Raw genomic sequence first — 22,240 nt, forward strand, 5'->3', positions numbered from 1 at the left:
GTCCCGTAGCCCCCATCCTAAAGGGGGGGGGCGTGCTAGGGCCTCCCCGTAACTCTGGTGTTGCTTCAAGACGCCCCAGGAATGACTACCAAAGCAAACCTAAATTGTAGCAAGGACGAGCTTTGCCTTTGGCTAAGCTTGGCTTTGATATTCTATACTCGCTGCGTGAAGCAGTGTAAGGGGCGGTGGGGTCTTCCCACACCTTAATACATTTAGCTTCGAGTTGCACTTTTCGCTCTTTTTCTTCCTACTTTTCCCGCGCTGGGACTGAGGTATATAAGGCGGGGGAAGGACAGCCTCGGCACGAAGGAGCTTCATTCCGTTTCGTCAGGAGTTCTGGACAGAGGCTAACCTAACACTCAACCCTTCACGATGGCTAACGCTACAGGACCACAGATGGCTTTCTACGGGTACACCTCACGTCCTTGTGCTCCTTCTTTCCCATCACCACTGCCCAACCACTGCCATCATTGATTCATTTCATTTTTTTTTATTTCAGTTTCATTTTTTAATATATATTATCATTATTAATATTATTATTATTATTATTATTATTATTATTATTATTATTATTATTATTATTATTATTATTATTATTATTATTATTATTATTATTATTATTATTATTATTATTATTATTATTATTATTATTATTATTATTATTATCATTATCATCATCATTATTATTATTATTATTATTATTATTATTATTATTATTATTATTATTATTATTATTATTATTATTATTATTATTATTATTATTATTATTATTATTATCATTATCATCATTATTATTATTATTATTATTATTATTATTATTATTATTATTATTATCATCATTATCACCATTAATATTATCATTGTTATATATCATCATCGTCATCATTATTGTCTGTAGTCTCTCTCTCTCTCTCTCTCTCTCTCTCTCTCTCTCTCTCTCTCTCTCTCTCTCTCTCTCTCTCTCTCTCTCTCTCTCTCTCTGTCTGTCTGTCTGTCTGTCTGTCTGTCTCACTCTGTCTCTCTCTCTCTCTCTCTCTCTCTCTCTCTCTCTCTCTCTCTCTCTCTCTCTCTGTCTGTCTGTCTGTCTGTCTCTCTCTCTCTCTCTCTCTCTCTCTCTCTCTCTCTCTCTCTCTCTCTCTCTCTCTCTCTCTCTCTCTCTCTCTCTCTCTCTCTCTCTACCTATGTCTCTATCAGCCTTCACCGCCTTGTCCGTCCGCAGGTCTGCAAACATGGACTTTGGATACCCCGAAGGAGTCAGCATTGTTGACTTCGTACGGCCCGAGATCAAGCCTTACGTGCATCAGCACTGGTACAACTACCCGCCCGTGAACCCCATGTGGCACTACCTCTTGGGTGTGATCTACCTGTTCCTCGGGACCGTCTCCATCTTCGGCAATGGCCTAGTGATCTACCTTTTCAACAAATCCGCGGTATGATCCGAAGTGGTTATTTTCGTTGGGCTTAACGTATCACTGTCCCAATAATATAGATCTTCATAGGGTAGGCAGTGCTGTTTTATTTTTTTTGGTGGAGAGGGAGCATTATTAGAGCTGCTGGGGAAGAACTCATAGTTTTTTTTTTTTTTTAAATAACTAATGCCCAATTTGGGACTTAATACTCTATTAGTTTCCTATCACACCACTCTCCCTCCTTCAATTGCTGTCATTATATTCAGACTTAGAAAGATACCGACCATCATAATCATCGGCCACTGCTGTGTTTGCATGGTAACAATGAATCATAATTTCGTGGGTTCCAAATGCCAAGAGGGGGAGGAAACGCCCAGTAGATCAGGGAGATACTAAAGATAGTGACTCAGGTTCTTTTCGAGATGGCTACTCATAAGCTTCCCTCCGCCTCCCCTCCCGCAGGCCCTTAGGACCCCTGCCAACATCCTGGTGGTCAACCTCGCCCTGTCTGATCTCATCATGCTTACCACGAACGTTCCTTTCTTCACTTACAACTGCTTCAGCGGTGGTGTTTGGATGTTCAGCGCCCAGTACTGTGAGATCTACGCCTGTCTCGGTGAGTCGTCAACTACACTTGTGCTGATTTATCCGTTCAAAGAAATCCCACGCAGGCGGTAGGATGGCAACATTAACAATTAAGTCATGCTAATACTTCATATAAATTGAGGTTACTGCCGGGAGAGAGAGAAAAAAAGTTTTTACTGCATCTTATCACCTGTACGGGACACACAATACAATATGTGGAGTATTAATGCAAAACTATGGGCCAAACAAAACCATATTTATTATTCAATGAAACACGTTCTTATGCAATCCCTCTGGCCAAGCAGCGCCGTACCGCGTGTCCATTCCTCCTAGCTCAACGGCCCTTCCCTCCACAGGAGCTATCACCGGCGTGTGCAGCATCTGGCTGCTGTGCATGATCTCCTTCGACAGGTACAACATTATCTGCAACGGTTTCAACGGCCCCAAGCTGACCTCTGGCAAGGCCATCGTTTTTGCCTTCATCAGCTGGGCCATTGCTATCGGTTGCGCCATTCCCCCCTTCTTCGGCTGGGGCAACTACATCCTGGAGGGAATCCTGGACTCCTGCAGCTACGACTACCTCACACAGGACTTCAGCGTAAGTCCTTCACAAGACCTAGGCGGCCGCCATGGCCATTACTCTGCAACCTGAGACACGCATGTCGTAATTTTATGGACCTCTTCAAATTAACTAATTTAACTCATTCTCACCAACAGACTAGGAGCTACAATATGTTCATCTTCATCTTCGACTATTTCCTCCCGGCCGCGGTCATCATCTTCTCTTACGTCTTCATCGTGAAGGCTATCTTCGCTCACGAGGCCGCCATGCGCGCACAGGCCAAGAAGATGAACGTGTCCACCCTCCGCTCCAACGTGAGTTGCTCCAGTAAACTGCATCAACATCCTTGACGCAATAATCTGGGATACCCTGTATGCCGCTGCAGGAACACTCCACACATATTCTAAAGAGCTGACAATATAATTAACCGTGGAGGGGAGAGGCGCCACGCCCTAATATTAATCAACACATCTTTCCTCTGCCCCGCAGGAAGCCGATGCCCAGCGTGCCGAAATCCGCATCGCTAAGACTGCCCTCGTCAACGTTTCTCTGTGGTTCATTTGCTGGACCCCCTATGCCGTCATCAGTCTGCAGGTACCGTCCCCACCTCACCTTGCATTCTCACGTCTTTCATATGGTGGATACAATCACATGTTTTAGTAGTCAATATAGGGTTGTATAATACACTAGTCATTGGTTAAAATTAAAAAAAGCATAGCTTACAAAGTAATATATCAGAGTAACTAAATCATAATTATATGAATGTGTTTGACTGAGGAGTGTGTGTGTTAGTGTGGGTGTGTATAAGTGAGGAACCTGCTAACCGCTGTCTTCTCAACCTTCTACAGGGTGTAATGGGTGACACTAGTGGCATCACCCCTCTGGTTTCCACCCTGCCCGCTCTGCTGGCCAAGTCCTGCTCTTGCTACAACCCCTTCGTGTACGCAATCAGCCACCCCAAGTACCGTCTGGTGAGTCACGACGCTCTGCACCCCACACACTGTTACCTTCACACCCACAGGAACCAACATTCTCTTCCCAATGGAAAACTAACTCATCGTTCTGCCTTAGTAAAGAAAAAGAGTCCATTACTCTAACTGAAGATATGAAGCACAGTAATTTGTCTCAGGTGCCTCTCTTAATTAGAAGCAAAGTGCGATGCCCTCATTTACTCTAACTTAATGGATCACACATAAAACTATTTTCCTAATATTATCCATACCTCACATATCATAGTGTTGTTTGTCTTTACTCTCAGTTAAATCAACCTCTCTCCCTCCGACAGGCCATCACCCAGTACTTGCCATGGTTCTGCGTGCATGAGACGGAAACGAAGAGCAACGACGATTCTCAGTCGAACTCCACTGTGGCCCAGGACAAGGTCTAAACCAGCGGACTAAGCGCCACAAAGATGCTTAACGAGTGAGTCGCTGTGCTGTGTTCCTCTTTGCCTTCCATGATTCTGACGCAGGAATTCAGAAACATAAGAACAGAAATTTCTTTCGTGTTTACTAATCCTCGTCTCTTCCCCCACAGACTCCTGACTCGCTACGATTGAATGAACCTTCGACAGAAGTACGATATTGAGTACGATCCCTCGACGAATTCCCTCAAACTCCTTATAACGAGAGGCCTCTTGGTTATAAACCACTCAATAAACCTAAGCAATTCCTATTCTGCCTTTGTCTTTCTGCCTCCATGCCTTATTCTAGTCTACTGACGAGCTTATTACATCAGGGAACAAGATCAATGTGTTTAGTTCACTGGCAAATGTGACCGGCTTCGATAAAAAAAAAATAACTTCCTGCAAAATACTATACACCACAGGAGGAAGAAAGTACTATAATATATGAATAAAATAGGTATTTCAAGCAAGATGATCACAGGTGAATTCACTGGTGAATTTCCCTATTGTCTCATCAACACCAGAGAGTAGTTCAGCATGCTCTCTAAAGACAGATCCTCTTTCTATCCACACCACACTACATTCACACAACATACACACCTTTTCCCAAAATTCAAAATTCAAAATGGCGAACCATAACCATCCTCGGAATCCACGCCTGGGGGATGGGGGAGGGGGCACAAATTCCCCCAGGGAGGACTCCCCTTCTGGCTTCCGACATGAGAGGTGTTGATAACTCCTCGAACCTCTTTCTTATCAATTTCTGCAACATTCGCGGTCTTCGTTCTAATTTTCATTCTGTGGAACACCATCTCTCCTCCTCTAAACCTTACCTTCTCTTCCTCACCGAAACACAGGTTTCTGAGGCTACTGACAGCAATCTCTACTCAGTTCCCTCCTACTATCTCTATCCTAAATTTCAATCCAAAGCTGGAATTTGCGCCTCCGTGCGCAACGACATCCCTTGATCTGGTGCCCACGACCTTGACTCTTCTGAGTTTTCCACCATCTGGCTAAGACTTCATTGTCATTCTATTACTAAATACATCTGTGCTGTTTATCTCTCACCTCACACTACTAACTATGAAAAATTCTTTGACTATTTGAACTCTAAAGTGGAGCACATCCTGACCCACTCTCTCTTCGCTGAAATCTCCATTTTGGGAGATTTCAATGTTCACCACCACCTTTGGCTTTCATCCTCTTTCACTGATCAGCCTGGTGAACAAGCCTACAACTTTGCTCTCCTGAACAATCTAGAGCAGTTGGTTCAGCACCCTACACGTATTCCCGACCGTCTTGGAGACAGGCCCAACATACTAGACCTCTTCCTTACCTCTAACCCTTCTGCTTACTCTGTCAAACTGTTCTCTCCGTTGGGCTCCTCCGATCACAACCTTGTTTCTGTATCCTGTCCTATCGCTCCTGTACATCCTCTGGACCCACCGAAGAGGCGATGCTTCTGGCATTTTGCTTCAGCTCGGTGGGACGACCTGAGGATGTACTTTTCCGATTTCCCGTGGAATGATTACTGCTTCCAGGAGAGAGACCCCTTTGTGTGTGCCCAGCGCTTCACAGAGGTGATTGTCTCTGGAATGGAGGCATACATTCCACGTATTTTCTCTACTCCCCATGCTAAAAAGCCTTGGTTTAATCACGCTTGTTCTTGTGCTATCAAAGATAGAGAGGCAGCTCACAAAAGGTACGAGAGCCTTCGAACTCCCGCTAACCATGATCTTTACATTTCCGCCCGGAATCGTACCAAATCTATTCTTCGACTTACCAAAAACTCTGTTATCCATAGCAAATGTCAACATCTAGCTTTCTCTAATTCTTCCAGAGACTTCTGGCACTTAGCTAAACATATCTCCTCCAATTTCACTCCTTCATCTTTCCCTTCTCTCCTTAACCCTGACGGCAGCACTGCCGTCTCACCTATCTCTAAGGCTGAACTCTTCTCTAAAATTCTCTGTAACAACTCCACTCTGGACGATTCTGGGCATATTCCTCCTACTCATCCCCACTCTGACTCCTTCATGCCTGTTGTTAAGATTCTTCATAATGGTGTTTTCTATGCCCTCTCTGGCCTTAACTCTCAGAAGGCTTATGGACCTGATGGAGTGCCTCCTATTGTCCTTAAAAACTGTGTTTCCGTGCTGACGCCCTGCCTGGTCAAACTCTTTCGTCTCTGCCGATCAACATCTACCTTTCCTTCCTGCTGGAAGTATGACTTCGTACAGCCTATGCCTAAGAAGGTATGGGGCGTTCTACTGGCGATCTTCTTGCTCTCTTAACTGATTCATGGTCATCCTCTCTTAGCAGTTTCGGTGAAACTTTCTCAGTTGCGCTAGACATATCGAAAGCCTTCGAAAGAGTCTGGCACAAATCTTTGATTTCTACACTGCCCTCTTTCGGATTCTATCCCTCTCTCTGTTCCTTTATCTCCAGTTTCATTTCCAGCCGTTCTACCTCTGCCGTGGTAGACGGTCACTGTTCTTCCTCTAAACCTATCAACAGTGGTGTTCCACAGGGCTCTGTTCTATCACCCACTCTCTTCATATTATTCATCAATTATCTTCTTTCCATAACAAACTGTCCTATCCACTCATACGTTGATGACTCCACTCTGCATTATTCAACTTCTTTCAACAGAAGACCCTCTCAACAGGAATTACATGACTCCAGGCTGGAGGCTGCAGAACGCTTAGCCTCAGACATAACTATCATTTCCGAATGGGGTAAAAGAAACCTTGTGTCATTCAATGCCTCAAAACCCCAATTTCTCCACCTATCAACTCGACACAATCTTCCAAACACCTATCCCCTATTCTTCGACAACACTCAGCTATCACCATCTTCAACACTAAACATCCTCGGTCTATCCTTAATTCAAAATCTTAACTGGAAACTTCACATCTCCTCTCTCACTAAATCAGCTTCCTCGAGGTTGGGCGTTCTGTATCGTCTCCGCCAGTTCTTCTCCCCCGCACAGTTGCTATCCATATACATGGGCCTTGTCCGCCCTCGTATGGACTATGCCTCTCACGTGTGGGGGGGCTCCACTCATACAGCTCTCTTGGACAGAGTGGAGTCTAAAGCTCTTCGTCTCATCTGCTCTCCTCCTATTACTGATAGTCTTCTACCTCTTAAACTCCGCCGCCATGTTGCCTCACTTTCTATCTTCTATCGATGTTTTCACGCTGACTGCTCTCTGAACTTGCTAACTGCATGCCTCCCCCCCTCCCGCGGCCACGCTGCACACGGCTTTCTACTCAAGCTCATCCCTTTAATGTCCAAATCCCTTACGCACGAGTTAACCAGCATCTTCACTCTTTCATCCCTCACGCTGGTAAACTCTGGAACAATCTTCCTTCATCTGTATTTCCTCCTGACTACGACTTGAACTCTTTCAAGAGGAGGGTATCAGGACACCTCTCCTACCGAAATTGACCCCTCTTTCGGCCACCTCTTTAGATTCTTTTTAGGAGCAGCGAGTAGCTGGCTTTTTTATTATTATTTCCTTTTTTGTGTGTGCCCTTGAGCTGTCTCCTTTGTTCTAAAAAAAAATAAGGTCAACCGGCGAGGTGAAACACAGCTACCAGAGTTCCGAGTGGCGACGAGAAGCCTGACGAAATGTAAACGGGGACGATGGGAAGCCGGAGTGGCAGAGTGGCGCGTGAGGCCAACCACACAGCAACAAAAGCAGGGGAGTGATTAGCTCCTCTTGGTGACGAAACGTGTCGCCAGGAGGAGGCTAGCTCTGACGCTGGGTGTGCTTGGGGGAGGGGGGAGAGAGGAGGAGGAAGGAGTATGATGGTGAAAGGAAAAGAGTGATGGGTGGGAGGAAAAGAGTGAGAAAGGAGAAGGGATATATATGGTGAGGAAAAGAATATCAGGGAAGGAGGGAGAAGGGGAGACAGAAAGAGGTAGGTGTGAAAGGAAAAGGCACTTACGGGAAATAGGAACTAAGAAAAAAGGAGAAAATGTGACCTAGAAAGTGACAACGGAAACGGAAACGTTGATGTTAGAGAAGAAATAGAGGAGAGGAGGATACAAAAGGAGGAAAGAAGAGAAAGGGTAGTTGGAAGTACCCACCTCTGAGGATACTTTCTCCTTTTGATATACTTTTCGTAAATCCCTCTTTTCATCCAATTTGGTCAACAGTGTCTGTCACTCATCTAGTTCTTATAGGGTTTCCATTTTCCGATCTCACCATCGCATAAGGAACATTCTGAGTTAGTGTAATTATCTTTGTAGGGGCTGAGCGATACATGGACACGTCGCCTTAATACTTGGCACTCAGGTTAATTTCCCCTTCCATGCCTCCCTTCTGACTCGTCTGCACCTGGCCTTGGATCTACCCAGATGTCGTGTCAACGCTTCTTAATTAGAATTTCCAACATCAGACACCAGAGAAAGCATATTCGTTCAAAAATATAGCCTACATACTTTCAAAGGACAGTTGTTTTTCATAGTCTTTTCAATGTGCCATATGTTAATGTATACAATATATATTTTGAAAGCAAGTAATATACGGATAATGGTAAGTTTTCGTGAGATATGTTTTCAAATGGCTTTTACATCTGCTTCGCCGACAATCTGACGCACTAACTTGAATTTTCTCTCACAACTTATGGACTGTATTTCCAGTAAATGTTTGTCCAGCCCATCTATGATACCACTGATGTATAGATTTTAAGTGATATTCTAACCATATTTTTTGTATTACAACTTAATTATCCTCCTAAGCGTTATCTTCTTGCTACTGTTGGGCACTCGCATTTTCTTAATAGTTTCCTGCTTTACAGTTTAGATCAAATACAATTTCCAACATTCCCTTATGAAGGAACTACTAATCTTAACAGACACTGAGAGAGAGAGAAACATGAGTAAATGAAATATTTAAAGAGAACTAAATAATCATGGATAGATAAATAAAGATATACAGATAGACGTATAGACAGAAAACGCACGGGAATTAAATAATTATGGAGAGAGAGAGAGAGAGAGAGAGAGAGAGAGACTTAATATTGTTAGGGAAGAAAGAACGCCAAGAAAGAAAATGGTAGACCAGACTGTACGTTTTCTGTAATGGCACACAATATGAGGGAGACTGCGCTTGTCACCTCTCACAGCTGATGGCGACTTATTCACTACTAAAGGCTATGTTATTTGGGCCTCAAACACAACTTAACTTAATGCTAACTTACTCCCTTATCACGATAATATAAAACATACACTCTTCTCGATTTTATGGCACCATACTCCTCTATGTTCCATCGCTATGGGTATATACGCTGAGGTAGTCATCGCCACAGCTTTCTTTTACTTCACTATCAAGGTACGAAACGGGAGACACACACACACTTCAACTCGATGTTCTCCTCATTCTCCTCCTTGAGCTCCTCCTCCTCCTCCTCCTTCTCCACCTACTGCTTATCACTATAGTTACAGGAGACCACAGCCAAGTTTTCAGCACAGCCCCTCATCATCCTGTCGCCAATATCTCACGATTATTGCCCCCCTCTCATCAACACTGCAGCCCTCTCATTACCTCGCCACCCCTAAAATCACACACCCTCATTACCCCTCTGTCGCCAGCACCTCATCGCCAAGCCACCGCCATTACCATCACCCTCGCCTTCAGCAATGCCAACAAAAACAAACAGGAACTGGAAAATGATGACAAGGCAGAGTGAGAGTCAATGGCTGTCCGTGGTATGTAGACGCGTCCTTCCACGGCCCCTTTATAAGACATAGAAATGAGTGCTAATGTATATGATTTTCTGGAATTCGCGATGTTTTCAGGGAAGGAGACTGCTACTGTGTTGTGGCCTCACCCGAGAGACGACGCTCCGTTCTATCGCCGCCCAAATGATGGCTCCACAGAGGATGTCAGTTTCATTATAGCAAGAATCCTCATATGCATTGTACAGAAAAAAAAATCCACCTATGAGACATTTATTCCGAGTCCCATTTCATCGTTCCCATAATCAAGTAAAACCTTAGTACGTATAATGTTTAGCGTTGTCTTGGTAAATTCCTATGTTCGTTTTGTTCCTTGCATATATCTTCAATACGCTGATCTAACCTGACAGATACATTAGTTGTTTGCACCAGGCTTGCGGCTCCGAGATTCCCTCAAGATCCATTTCTATCAGGAGCTTGACTACACGAATGCTTTAACTTCATTCTTTTGAGACTCAATCGTTAACTTATGCTTGACTTGGGTCCTTTCTGATGAGAGTTGACCCTCAGAAGTCAGCCTCGAAGACCTAGTAGTTCGTCCAGCTGGGAGTGTACCTGTGCTAACCACTGCACATGGAAAGGAAGAAGTGTTATTTCGATGTGTGTGTGTGTGTGTGTGTGTGTGTGTGTGTGTGTGTGCGCGCAACCATCGTGTCTATCTGAGGGCTCAACACAACACTCTCGATAGACGTGTAGGCGCAGGAAAGAGGAAGTGGTCCGTGACACTGTCCCCGCATTTCAGTTATCTCTCCATCCCTACAACAGTCACCCGCAGCAATTTCCCCATGCCAGAATATTCCTTTTCAAGTCGATTTACCTTCACTCTTTCTCTTATTTCAGCAATCATTTTAGATAAAAAATTAAAAGACATATGTGGCAAATGCATCTAGTATTGGAAATCAAATTTCGACAATCCAATTACAGTACATCACTTTCATAATAACTACTCACTCTGCTGAACAGTAGTTATGTTCCTTGAAAACAACAAAGAGACAAAGAAAGCAACTGCATTGAGGAATATGTTCTTCCATTACCCGCAAGAGTGTGACGTATGCATGGCTCTTCGGATTTGAGTTACGATGAATAACATGAAAGTCGTAGGGTGGTTTATTTGGCTCCGCAGGCTTGGGGCATTAGGCTCACAATTCCTTTACGACAATAATAAAAAAATAACGCTCTCCATATCATCAAACATTATATTTCTGCTTTTAAGTATTACAGGCAGACGCAGGCCACTCAATGCCTCCACATTACTGTTCAAATTATGTTGTCGATTGTGCTTTCTACAGTTCTTTTCATTCAGTCAATCTATCTACTGGTTTGAGTGTCCCTGATGTGGTCATTTTAGCAAGTTTGTCTGTTGAAGCCCTTACATCTATCGAACCTCAACTATTTACACTTCTTTGCTGATAATATAAGAAAACAACATTGACGCCCGACAGTATATTACTTCCTATACACCCTTATGGTTTGCAAACAAAACAATGCAAACTAATGAATTAGATGAAGATATAAATGATAAATAAACACACACGCCCGCTCGTTCGCCCGCCCGCACACACACACACACACACACACATACACACACATATGTGTGTGTGTGTGTGTGTGTGTGTGTGTGTGTGTGTGTGTGTGTGTGTGTGTGTGTGTGTGTGTGTGTGTGTGTGTGTTTATTCAATCCAGTTCAAACTGCCACAGTTTTCCAAATACTTTACACATAGAACACGATAACTTCCATCGCCTTTCTCTGTCCTCGTATCACCAAACTGAGAGTCTTTCAGGAAGGTAAATGTCGGGTAAACTTTAACATACTCTTCTTCCCCGCCGTTAACAGAACACTGTATGATGGCTAATACATTTTCCTGGCTTCGGTAACTCAGGGTCTGTGCTTTGCCTCGCCAAAACGAGTCTGGGCGGCGTTGGCGGGGGAGGGGGTAAGGGGTTCACTACTCCTCACGTTTAGGAGAAGCCCCACTTGGCCTGTCTTCCAAGGGCTTGCTGTTCCTTCCCTCCTGACCCACAGACGCCCCCTGTGGTGGACTCGTATCCATTAGAGCAATTGTTCCCAAACTTTTTCTGGTCGTTACCCACTTTTCATACATGATCCTTGTCCATGTCGCCCCCCCCCCCCCCCCCACCACCACCACCACCACCAAACACACACACACACACACACAATAACCCGTGACTACAGTGACTGTCTACATTCCTACACTCATTTGGTCCATATAAAAAACACTTTAGCATTTCCTGTAATTATGCAGAGCTTACTTACCATTAAAAGGGTGCTGATGTTGGCTTAAAACCTTAAGTTCATAATATAACACTTAAGTATTCACAGGTGGGGTCAAACTGATTATATGGGGAGGCACGCACGGTGATCAATGTTGCAACTGTGAATGTGTGGATAACTCTGAATAAACTGAACATCCTTGCTGATACTCAAGAATCAAGACCAGGTTATCATACCGAATCCATAGCTTAGGAAGCCCTAAAACTCTGTTGAGTTAAAATTAACCCTAAAACATCTCCATGTCTTGTTTTATGTCAAGAAAACAGAATCAGTTGAAATAAGGTAATTACACAGACCAAAAAAAAAAAAAATGGGGTGCATTACTTACGTGCCTGGCAGCAAGACATTGCACAAACCTGAGCTGAGCCTGTAAGTTCCCTCCACTAGCTGCCTACCCGCTAAACTCCTTTGATTTTATCTGTACATAGCCTCAGAATATGGCCCCCTGCATTCTGTTATATGGCTCCCCAGGGGGCCATGGCCCCTAGTTTGGGAACCACTGCATTAGAGTCTGTCGACTCTAACTTGAGCCGTCAGCCCTGTGACTTGGCCCGGGAAGACCGCGCTGTCGCCACGTCACTCCATCACTCTCCTCAGAGGGGCTTGCTCTCTCTCTAATTTACGTTATATATAATCTCTTTTGCTTGGCTGTGCAGGACGCGAGAGTGAGACCTACGTGAGTCTTCAATGGCGGCGGAAGGGTGAATGGTGCGGCCTGGCACCTGTTACCAATGTCCCTCAGGCGGGAACGTCGCATGAGCCACGTTGCCAAGTGTAATGGAAGGTTTACAGAGTCGTTGTCTTTTCCTTAAATCCCAAGCCAATCATAACACCACGCAGTCGTATTATGAATATATATATATATATATATATATATATATATATATATATATATATATATATATATATATATATATATATATATATATATATATATATATATATATATTCCATAAATAGATAACGTACAGACCAACAATGAAACATATCGCCATGCGCAGGTCATCGCTAGATGTGTAAACAATGGGGGTTCCCCGGGTCAAGCCACAGGGCTCAAGTCGAGTCGATAGACTATAGCCTAGCCCCGGGACAGTTGGCCCTATGCCGTACGGATTCCCACAATTTACCCAGGTACCGGCTTATCGACCAACCTGAAAGGAAGGATGAACAGGAGCAATATCTGGGTGAGCTGTGCACCGTAGGGTCCTAATCGGACTCGAACCGGTCCCCCGAGGAGTGGTAGACGGTCACAGAAACCACTCAGCTACGGAGGCGCAGGGGCTGGGGTGTAAAAAGAGAAAGCCCACTTTAACTCACTCTGCCCGGGAATGGAACCCAAAATCTCTATTCAACCGAAAAATTTCGGTTGCGAGCCGAGTGCCTCGTGCCCCCCCCCAAATTATTTTCTAGATCCGCCACTGGACACGTCATATAACCCTAAGGGTGGTAACGAAACACGGGAAAGGGAAAGGAAATAAAGAAATTTGTGTTGTCTTGGTTGGTGAACAAACAAACATCTTCGGTTAGGGTTTGCCTCTGCTCTCGATGGCAAGATTACCACTGGACCTCCTTGCTGTGTTTCAGGTGCATGGCTTGCCTGGTACCGATGTATAGGCTTAAATAACATTCCTTATGGGGGTCATCATGGGGGAATGTTATTGTAAACTTGTACAGACTTATAGTTATGTACTACCTCGTGTACACACTGCTTCCGGCGTCTCAATGCGTTGAGATTTTCTTTTTATCGAGAAGTTAGTCATGGATGCCACAACACAGACACACTAACTTTTAAGTTAACAAATTATTATGGTGAGTAAATGGGGACTTTCAGCTCTTTCAATTCCGGCTGTGTGACAAATTCAAATTATGAACCGGAATATTCATGCAACCTTTGCAATCCCAACACTTAGTATGAGCATGAGAATATTTAAACAAATACAAGGTAAACATATAGAAAAAATATTAAATTATCTTCTCAACCTTTGCGTGCAATGGAAAACTTGAGACAAAAAAATCTTCCCTCATAATGAAGCGTCAAATTATTATGTTGCACGCACACAGCCGACACAAACTTCTGTGCTGCAAAGTCTGTTAAAGGGCAGCAGTCTTCCCTTTACTCTAGGTCAGGTGTTGTTCTGAAGGCCACCTATCAACACGATACACTCCCTATAGAGGATCAAAGATGAACACCAGGGGGGGGGGGGCAGCATAAGTAAAGCAAGATAGTGCCACTATAAAATACTTGCCTACACCATTACGGGCTGGGGCCGACTAGTAGATCCCATCAAGAAAGCCTACCAACGAACGCTATAGACGGAAAGTTAAAAAAAAAAAAATCCTCAAGAGAGGTCACATATACTTGGCAAAATGCTCCGCGTGCTGAGAAGGAAGAAATCGCGACTGCCAAAAAAGAAATGAGCTTATCACCATGAAGACAAGGCTACGGCGAGGCACGCCCGCACGCCCCAGCCCGCCACGTGTTCATCCCCGTAGCTGCAGCAGGACCCATGGTGCCCACAGGGGCTGAAGGCCTACATGGGGGTGATGATCCACTTCAGGGGTGCCGTCCTCAATCAAGGTGACGAGGCGCCGTGACCCACCGTGGCGGAACTAAAAAAAAGCACGCGCCTAACCTCGTTTGCAGTTTAGTCAGCTTTTTGTTGTTATTTCCTTGGTGGTGCTAAGCTTGCTGCGGCGAGGATGGGTTTCCCAAGTCCTCGCTAATCCACTTAGCAGAGTCTTCCTCGCCGCCAGGTATATAAGGGAGGGCGCCAGCGACCACACCTCGAAGGAGCTTCATTCCACTTCTGTAGACTTAACAGTATTCAGAAGTTTTGGACAGAGGCCAACCTTACACTCCCTCACCATGGCTAACGCTACCGGACCCCAAATGGCGTTCTACGGGTAAGTCACAAACCCTCGACTTGATTAATAAGCAAAACTTAACATCAAATTCCAAATGCTTTACCGGGCTTCTCTCTCTCTCTCTCTCTCTCTCTCTCTCTCTCTCTCTCTCTCTCTCTCTCTCTCTCTCTCTCTCTCTCTCTCTCTCTCTCTCTCTCTCTCTCTCTCTCTCTCTCTCTCTCTCTCTCTCTCTCTCTCTCTCTCTCTCTCTCTCTCTCTCTCTCTCTCTCTCTTAAGGCTTTTGATTATTTAATGCATATTATCAAAATCTTACTTTTAACTTTCATTATTTCAAGTTATGCCTTCCTTCTCTTTAAACATATTCGACTCTGTGTTTGTGTTATTACCTACTACATAGTATCTGGCACATTCGTTCTATATCTAATATAATACGCGCCTCTATTAATTTTAGCTCATGTGATATACTTTTACGTATCTCTTTTTCTCTATTTACCTAACTGTGTATCTATTTATCATATGACACTTGTAGTTATTCATATAAGTGAAGTTGTGCTAATTAATTGTGCACCTGACTTCTTTTTACTTATAACTGCTCACATTCAAAACTAACTAAATATTTACTTATCTGTTTATTATTCTTTGAATCTCTCTCTCTCTCTCTCTCTCTCTCTCTCTCTCTCTCTCTCTCTCTCTCTCTCTCTCTCTCTCTCTCTCTCTCTCTCTCTCTCTCTCTCTCTCTCTCTCTCACCTATTCATCTACCTTTCTACTTATCTTTCCAACACCCAGAAGGTCTGTAAAACCTAATGGCATTTTCATAATTATTTTCCATCATCACCATCAATATAAATTCCCGTCAGCACTGTCTGTGGTGTAGCGAATAACACGCTTAGCTATGAATCCAAAGGCCGGGGTTCGAAACCCGGCCCAGAAAGTCATGTGCTTACCACCCAGCTGTTTTTCTTGTCTTTTGGGCCGGTCATTAAATGGGTGACCAGAGAAACCTGAGGAAGGCACAGCGTGGTAACCCTGATGTCACACTTGCCCCTTGTCTCAGAGTAATGGGTACTAATTACCCGCCACAGACTCAATCTTAGGCAGAGGTAACAGAGATGAGCGCCGACGCAACGCGCAGCTATAGCTTATGTCCCTATCTTTACCGTTCCTTTCATTGTCTCCTGCTGCCTTTATACAAACTTCTAACTTTGTCCCTCATGCCATGTACTTCTGTAACAAGTCCCCCAATCAAACCAACTCTGGAACAGCCTCTTCTCTTTTTTTTCTACTTCCATCTCCCTACGACATAAACTTGTCACGTGGAAGTACCAGGCACGCCAAGAACTAAACCGGCACTCATGTTGGCTTCTTCTATCGCCCTTGTAGGAGCAACACCTCTGCGAACACCATTTTATCTTATTTTTCTTCTGGCTGTTGGACTGTTTACTTCAACAAAAAATAAAATCTACCTGTTCCCCTGGCCAGCATCTCTCTCCCTTTTCTCCCTTTATCCAGCATGCCTTATATCACTGACCCCCTATTAAGCATCACTTACCCCTTCCACTGTTAACTGTCAAGATTCCCTTTCGCCCTTTTCCCTTTCTCAAGTACAGGCACCCCTCAGAAGTCCCCGTGACAAGCAATACATCTGCCCCCCTCTCAGGCCCCCTTCACCTCTGTACCGGTCATGGATCTTCCTCACCCTTTTGCCTTTCTCATACATCCTCCTTACTCATCTCTATCCTCTGTCCACTGGTAAGCAAATTCACCCCTACCCTTGACGATCATCTCTCCCTTGCCCCCTGTCAAGGATCCCTCCTACCTCTGTCCCTCTTCCAATATAATTACTGACTTGTCCGCCTCTTAATTCCCCTCCCTCATTCTTGTCCCTTCGTCATGGCTCCCTCTCAGCCACGTCCCTTCGTCAAGCATCCCTCTCCTGCATCCGTCGTCTCCCTCTTACTTGTGTTCCTTGTCAAGCTTTCCTCTCATCAATGTACTCCTGTCGGCCTTCAGTCTCACCCCGTCTGCTCATCTCCATCTCTCTTCGTTCTCTCTTTAGAACTGGTGCGGCCACTTTTGGCTATCCGGAGGGGATGACCGTGGCTGACTTCGTCCCGGACCGAGTCAAGCACATGGTCCTCGACCACTGGTACAACTACCCCCCCGTGAATCCAATGTGGCACTACCTCCTAGGCGTTGTTTACCTTTCCCTTGGAGTTATCTCCATTGCGGGCAATGGCCTTGTCATCTACTTGTACATGAAAAGCCAGGTACGATATCATCACACCCCTGATGCTAATGACAGATTTGTTTTATAAAAAAGATATAAATGAACGAGCTGTAAATAATGTAGCTAATGCTAATGATGCGAATTCTCACTACTTCCCACTCTACAGGCCCTCAAGACCCCCGCCAACATGCTGATTGTGAATCTTGCTCTTTCCGACCTGATCATGTTGACCACCAACTTCCCTCCCTTCTGCTACAACTGCTTCAGCGGTGGCAAGTGGATGTTCAGCGCTACCTACTGTGAGATCTATGGTGCTCTTGGTGAGTTTAACCATGTGCCTCCATGACTACCAACCTTGAATATCCACATGTTTGAAAAGCACTGTCTCAATATGACAATGAACCCTTTGATGATAGACAATACTTTCTTCAGCCGACCTAACCTTAATCACCTTCATCCCTTCCGTGCAGGTGCTATCACCGGTGTGTGCAGCATCTGGACGCTCTGCATGATCTCCTTCGATAGGTACAACGTCATCTGCAACGGTTTCAACGGCCCCAAGCTGACCCAGGGCAAGGCCACCTTCATGTGCGCCCTTGCCTGGATCATCTCTGTCGGCTGGGCCCTTCCCCCCTTCTTCGGCTGGGGCTCCTACACCCTGGAGGGCATCCTGGACTCCTGCAGCTACGACTACTTCACCCGGGACATGAGCGTAAGTGCCCTTGATGTTGATCTATAGATCAGATGAGTCACAAAAGGCAACATCTGCTACAGCCAAAGGTGTACTTCCAAAAACAGGCAATGATCCACTTCTTTCACCCCAACAGACCATCACCTACAACATCTGCATCTTCATCTTCGACTTCTTCCTCCCGGCCTCAGTCATCGTCTTCTCTTATGTCTTCATCGTGAAGGCTATCTTCGCCCACGAGGCCGCCATGCGCGCACAGGCCAAGAAGATGAATGTCACCAACCTCCGCTCCAACGTGAGTCATTAATGATGATAATACATCCTACTGCATGGAAAACTAATGGCGCCCAACAGTCATTATGCTCTACAACAAGTTCCTTTCTATCCACCAACGCTGTTACACTCCGTCTTCCTTCCATGATCTTTGGATAATGCCTCACTATCCTTTGGTTCCACAGGAGGCTGAGACCCAGCGCGCTGAAATCCGCATCGCTAAGACTGCCCTCGTCAACGTTTCTCTGTGGTTCATCTGCTGGACCCCCTATGCCGTCATCACCATCCAGGTCTGTGACACACACACACACACACACACACACACACACACACACACACACACACACACACGTGCAACCTTAAACGTCGCAATGCTTTTTGCATGATATGAATTATCGTAAAAAGTTCATGGGTGAAACTGTTGGTATGAAGTCTGCATCCTGAGAATTGAATGCAACGCCTTCTAACCCCTGTGTCGTGCCCCAGGGACTGCTTGGTAACACCGAAGGCATCACCCCTCTGCTGACCACTCTCCCCGCCCTGCTGGCCAAGTCCTGCTCTTGCTACAACCCATTCGTGTACGCCATCAGCCACCCCAAGTACCGTCTGGTGAGTCATCATCATCTTACGCACTCACTTTTAATGCTAAACTCTTATGAAAATATGAGAACCATAAAATCTTGTGAAGTTATCGACTACCTTCATTTTACTCTAAGAAATGGTAATCGGTTAAGGTTTTCATTACATTCAACCATCAGATAATCAAGGAAAGCAAATGACTATCAACTAAGAAAAAAGTTGTACATTCAGACCTTGTAACTAGAAAATCAATGTCTGACCGCACTCTCTTTCCCTTCTTTCCCCCTCCCCCTCCCCCGCCAGGCCATCACCCAGCACCTGCCCTGGTTCTGCGTGCACGAGAAGGACCCCAATGACGTTGAGGATAACCAGTCCAGCAACACCCAGCAGACCCAGGAGAAGTCATAAGCAGTGAGGTCATGAGACGCCCCCTGCCGCTGTCTGGAGTGAGTACATCCCCCTCTCCACCACCACCACCACCACCTCAACCAAAACCCTTCCTGAATGAACTCCATCCACCTACCCACCTGCCAGGTCTCTTCACCGACCCGGATCTGACTTTAAACACTCACAGTTAGTCCGGCGAACGATGAAGAGATAATAAAAATAAATACTGCTTCCTAAATTTGAATTATTACAATCAGATCATTAAAATTTTACTAGGAATGCATATATATGAATTTGTCTTAAATAGGATAACATTCCATCTCTTTCATTTTTGTCGCATTGGTTGATCATTATTGGCGAAAAACATTTGAATAATTATACAGTTTTCATTTCACTTGCGTTTCTTTTTGCCTTCTGAACCTTCCCCTCCACTGCCACCACTGCTAAGGCGCCTCCCCTTTCTCCCACAGGGTGTTGAGCCCCCTCCCTGGTGACATCTCCGCTCGTTTCGGCGAGCACACGACGCAACAACGAACTTTTCTCTCTTCATACCTTGACAGTCGAGGCCTCTGACTTTATGTTCAATAAATAATCCTTGCAATTCCACTCTGCCTTTGTTTCGTCACCCAATATTAACAGTACACACTCACGGCATACTAAAGGCTTCAGGGGTCAACCTTATCATAGCGGTTGTGATAAAGGTCTTGTACAAAGATATTTTTGACGCTACAATAAAGCCCCGTCTTACACAACGGACGGAGGAGGGCGGATGAAGGGCCCGGTGTTTAGCTGAAGTAGGTCGAGAATTGCCTTTTTCTGTTCTGATTTGGATAACTATTATATATATATATATATATATATATATATATATATATATATATATATATATATATATATATATATATATATATATATATATATATATATATATATATATATATATATATATATATATATATATATATATATATATATATATATATATATATATATATATATATATATATATATATATATATATATATATATATATATATATATATATATATATATATATATATATATATATATATATATATATATATATATATATATATATATATATATATATATATATATATATATATATATATATATATATATATATATATAGATATATATATATATAGAGATATATATATATATATATATATATATATATATATATATATAGAGATATAGATATAGATAGATAGATAGATAGATAGATAGATAGATAGATAGATAGATAGATAGATAGATATAGATAGATAGATAGATAGATAGATGGATAGATATAGATAGACAGATAGACAGATAGATAGAGATACATTCATTCTATAGATACTGTTGAAGGATAACATTTTTATACGAATTCAAACTGACTATTTTTGACACCTGTGCAATGGAGGCAGCGAGTGAACACACATGCCGGCACAAATAACTCCTTGAATATCCCAGTAGACAAACAACCCACTACAACAACACTTAATTACCTTTCGTCGAGTAGTGCTGAGGGTGTTAGTCGTACAGGAATGCCCATGAGGTGCTAGAGCCATGCAGAGGTAGTGCTGGAGGGTCACATTACAGGACTCTGCCTTTCGCGCCAAGCCCTTAAGATACGACTTGGCGACCTTCTTGCGAGTCCTATGTGACCCCAACACAAGGTTCGCCGCCTCCTGTTGCCAGCTGTTGGAGAAAAGAGAATAAATAGGAAATTCTGAAATGAGTTATTTCTACTTAAAAGTTTTCCCTATTCATAATTACCTCGAGTCCTTTATTTCTTTTTTTATCCTTCCTATTTTCCTTTTAATTTCTACTTACATATATTCATTGTTTTGAGTTTCATTCTATTTCTTATTATGTATTCATTTATTCGCCATCATTCCTTCTTTTATTTTCTTTCTTTCCTTCATTCAATCTACCTCTCTTCCGGTCTCTTTACATAATATATATATATATATATATATATATATATATATATATATATATATATATATATATATATATATATATATATATATATATATATATATTATCCGTCCGTGCTCAAAGCATCCGTTTTTTCTACTCGCCGCTCCTTGTCACACGAAGCCGCACAAAGCCCCATCTAATGGCCGTACAACAAGGTAGGTATTTTGAACCCCTTATACTATAAACACTAAGTACCACCTACGTGACTGTTAATACCGAGTGTCATACCACCTACGCGAAGCAAATCAAAGTAATGGTGTGTGTGTGTGTGTGTGTGTGTGTGTGTGTGTGTGTGTGTGTGTGTGTGAAATTCACCTTAAGAATATAAGAACATAAGAACGTTAGGAGTCTGCAAGAAGCCTGTGGGCCTGTACAAGGCATCTCTTGAAGCCTTGTAGCAGTGGCCCCTACAAACGGCCGTGTGCTCTCCTTCCCGGTGACCCAAGAAAATGGGTGCTGCAGCACACACTTAATGTTTTTATTCCTGTGCCATTTGAGCCTGCTGTCGTATCGTGTCCGTGTCTTGTGCGTCCTAATTGTTTCTTTTCTTGTTACTTGTTTATCTTCGACTCTCTGTCCACGTCCTCCTATTCTTCACTTATACATATTGTTCCACATATACACCAACAGGGGGCTTCGTGGTGCAGTGGTTAGCACACTCGGCTCACAACCGAGAGAGCACGGGTTCGATTCCCGGGCGGAGTGGAAAAATTTGGGCGGCTTTTCCGATACCCTACGCCCCTGTCCACCCAGCAGTGAATGGGTACTAGGTATAAATCGGGGGTTGTGTCCCGTCTCCTGGGATCTGTTCCCTTCTCCTATAATTCCTTCCCCTTCTGTCTCTCTCCGGCATATGACCGCAGATGTTGCGCCGACTAAACGGAACTTTCCAGCTTTTATACACCAACACTTCAATGCCACTTACACTATACAACATTCATACACACGCATATACACTCAACCACCTCTTTTATATGTATTGTCTGTCTCAATGACCTGTGTATATTTTTGTCAATAAAGTAACCCTGACGGATATTGCCTTTCTGTATCCGTGAACCAATTAGCAGTTAGAGCACTCACTACCACCAACAGCCTAACCCCACCTAACATCAATGTCTATGAATTTATCTAATCTCTTTTTTAATGTGATTGTTGTACTGGCACTCACAACATGACTGGCAAGTATGTTCTAATTTTCTACCACTCTGTTGGTAAAACAGTTT

General features: G+C 43.7%; 2 protein-coding genes across 2 annotated transcripts; both read left to right on the plus strand.

The window, feature by feature from the left end:
• The first annotated feature begins 248 nt into the window (after positions 1-248).
• On the plus strand, positions 249-4,230 carry LOC127009550 (compound eye opsin BCRH2-like). Its single transcript, XM_050882729.1, has 9 exons — positions 249-410; positions 1,220-1,430; positions 1,872-2,025; positions 2,351-2,592; positions 2,712-2,870; positions 3,046-3,150; positions 3,405-3,527; positions 3,842-3,978; positions 4,093-4,230. Exons 1-8 carry the CDS (start codon positions 373-375, stop codon positions 3,941-3,943), a joined length of 1,134 nt encoding a protein of 377 aa, XP_050738686.1. The 5' UTR covers positions 249-372; the 3' UTR covers positions 3,944-3,978; positions 4,093-4,230.
• Positions 4,231-14,746: 10,516 nt separating this feature from the next.
• On the plus strand, positions 14,747-19,631 carry LOC127009535 (compound eye opsin BCRH1). The gene is made up of 9 exons (XM_050882711.1): positions 14,747-14,906; positions 16,925-17,135; positions 17,262-17,415; positions 17,566-17,807; positions 17,923-18,081; positions 18,245-18,349; positions 18,546-18,668; positions 18,942-19,084; positions 19,496-19,631. Exons 1-8 carry the CDS (start codon positions 14,869-14,871, stop codon positions 19,044-19,046), a joined length of 1,137 nt encoding a protein of 378 aa, XP_050738668.1. The 5' UTR covers positions 14,747-14,868; the 3' UTR covers positions 19,047-19,084; positions 19,496-19,631.
• The last annotated feature ends 2,609 nt before the right edge of the window (positions 19,632-22,240 follow it).

Source organism: Eriocheir sinensis, chromosome 4 (assembly GCF_024679095.1).
Source record: "Eriocheir sinensis breed Jianghai 21 chromosome 4, ASM2467909v1, whole genome shotgun sequence".
In the NCBI taxonomy this organism is placed as follows: domain Eukaryota; kingdom Metazoa; phylum Arthropoda; class Malacostraca; order Decapoda; family Varunidae; genus Eriocheir; species Eriocheir sinensis.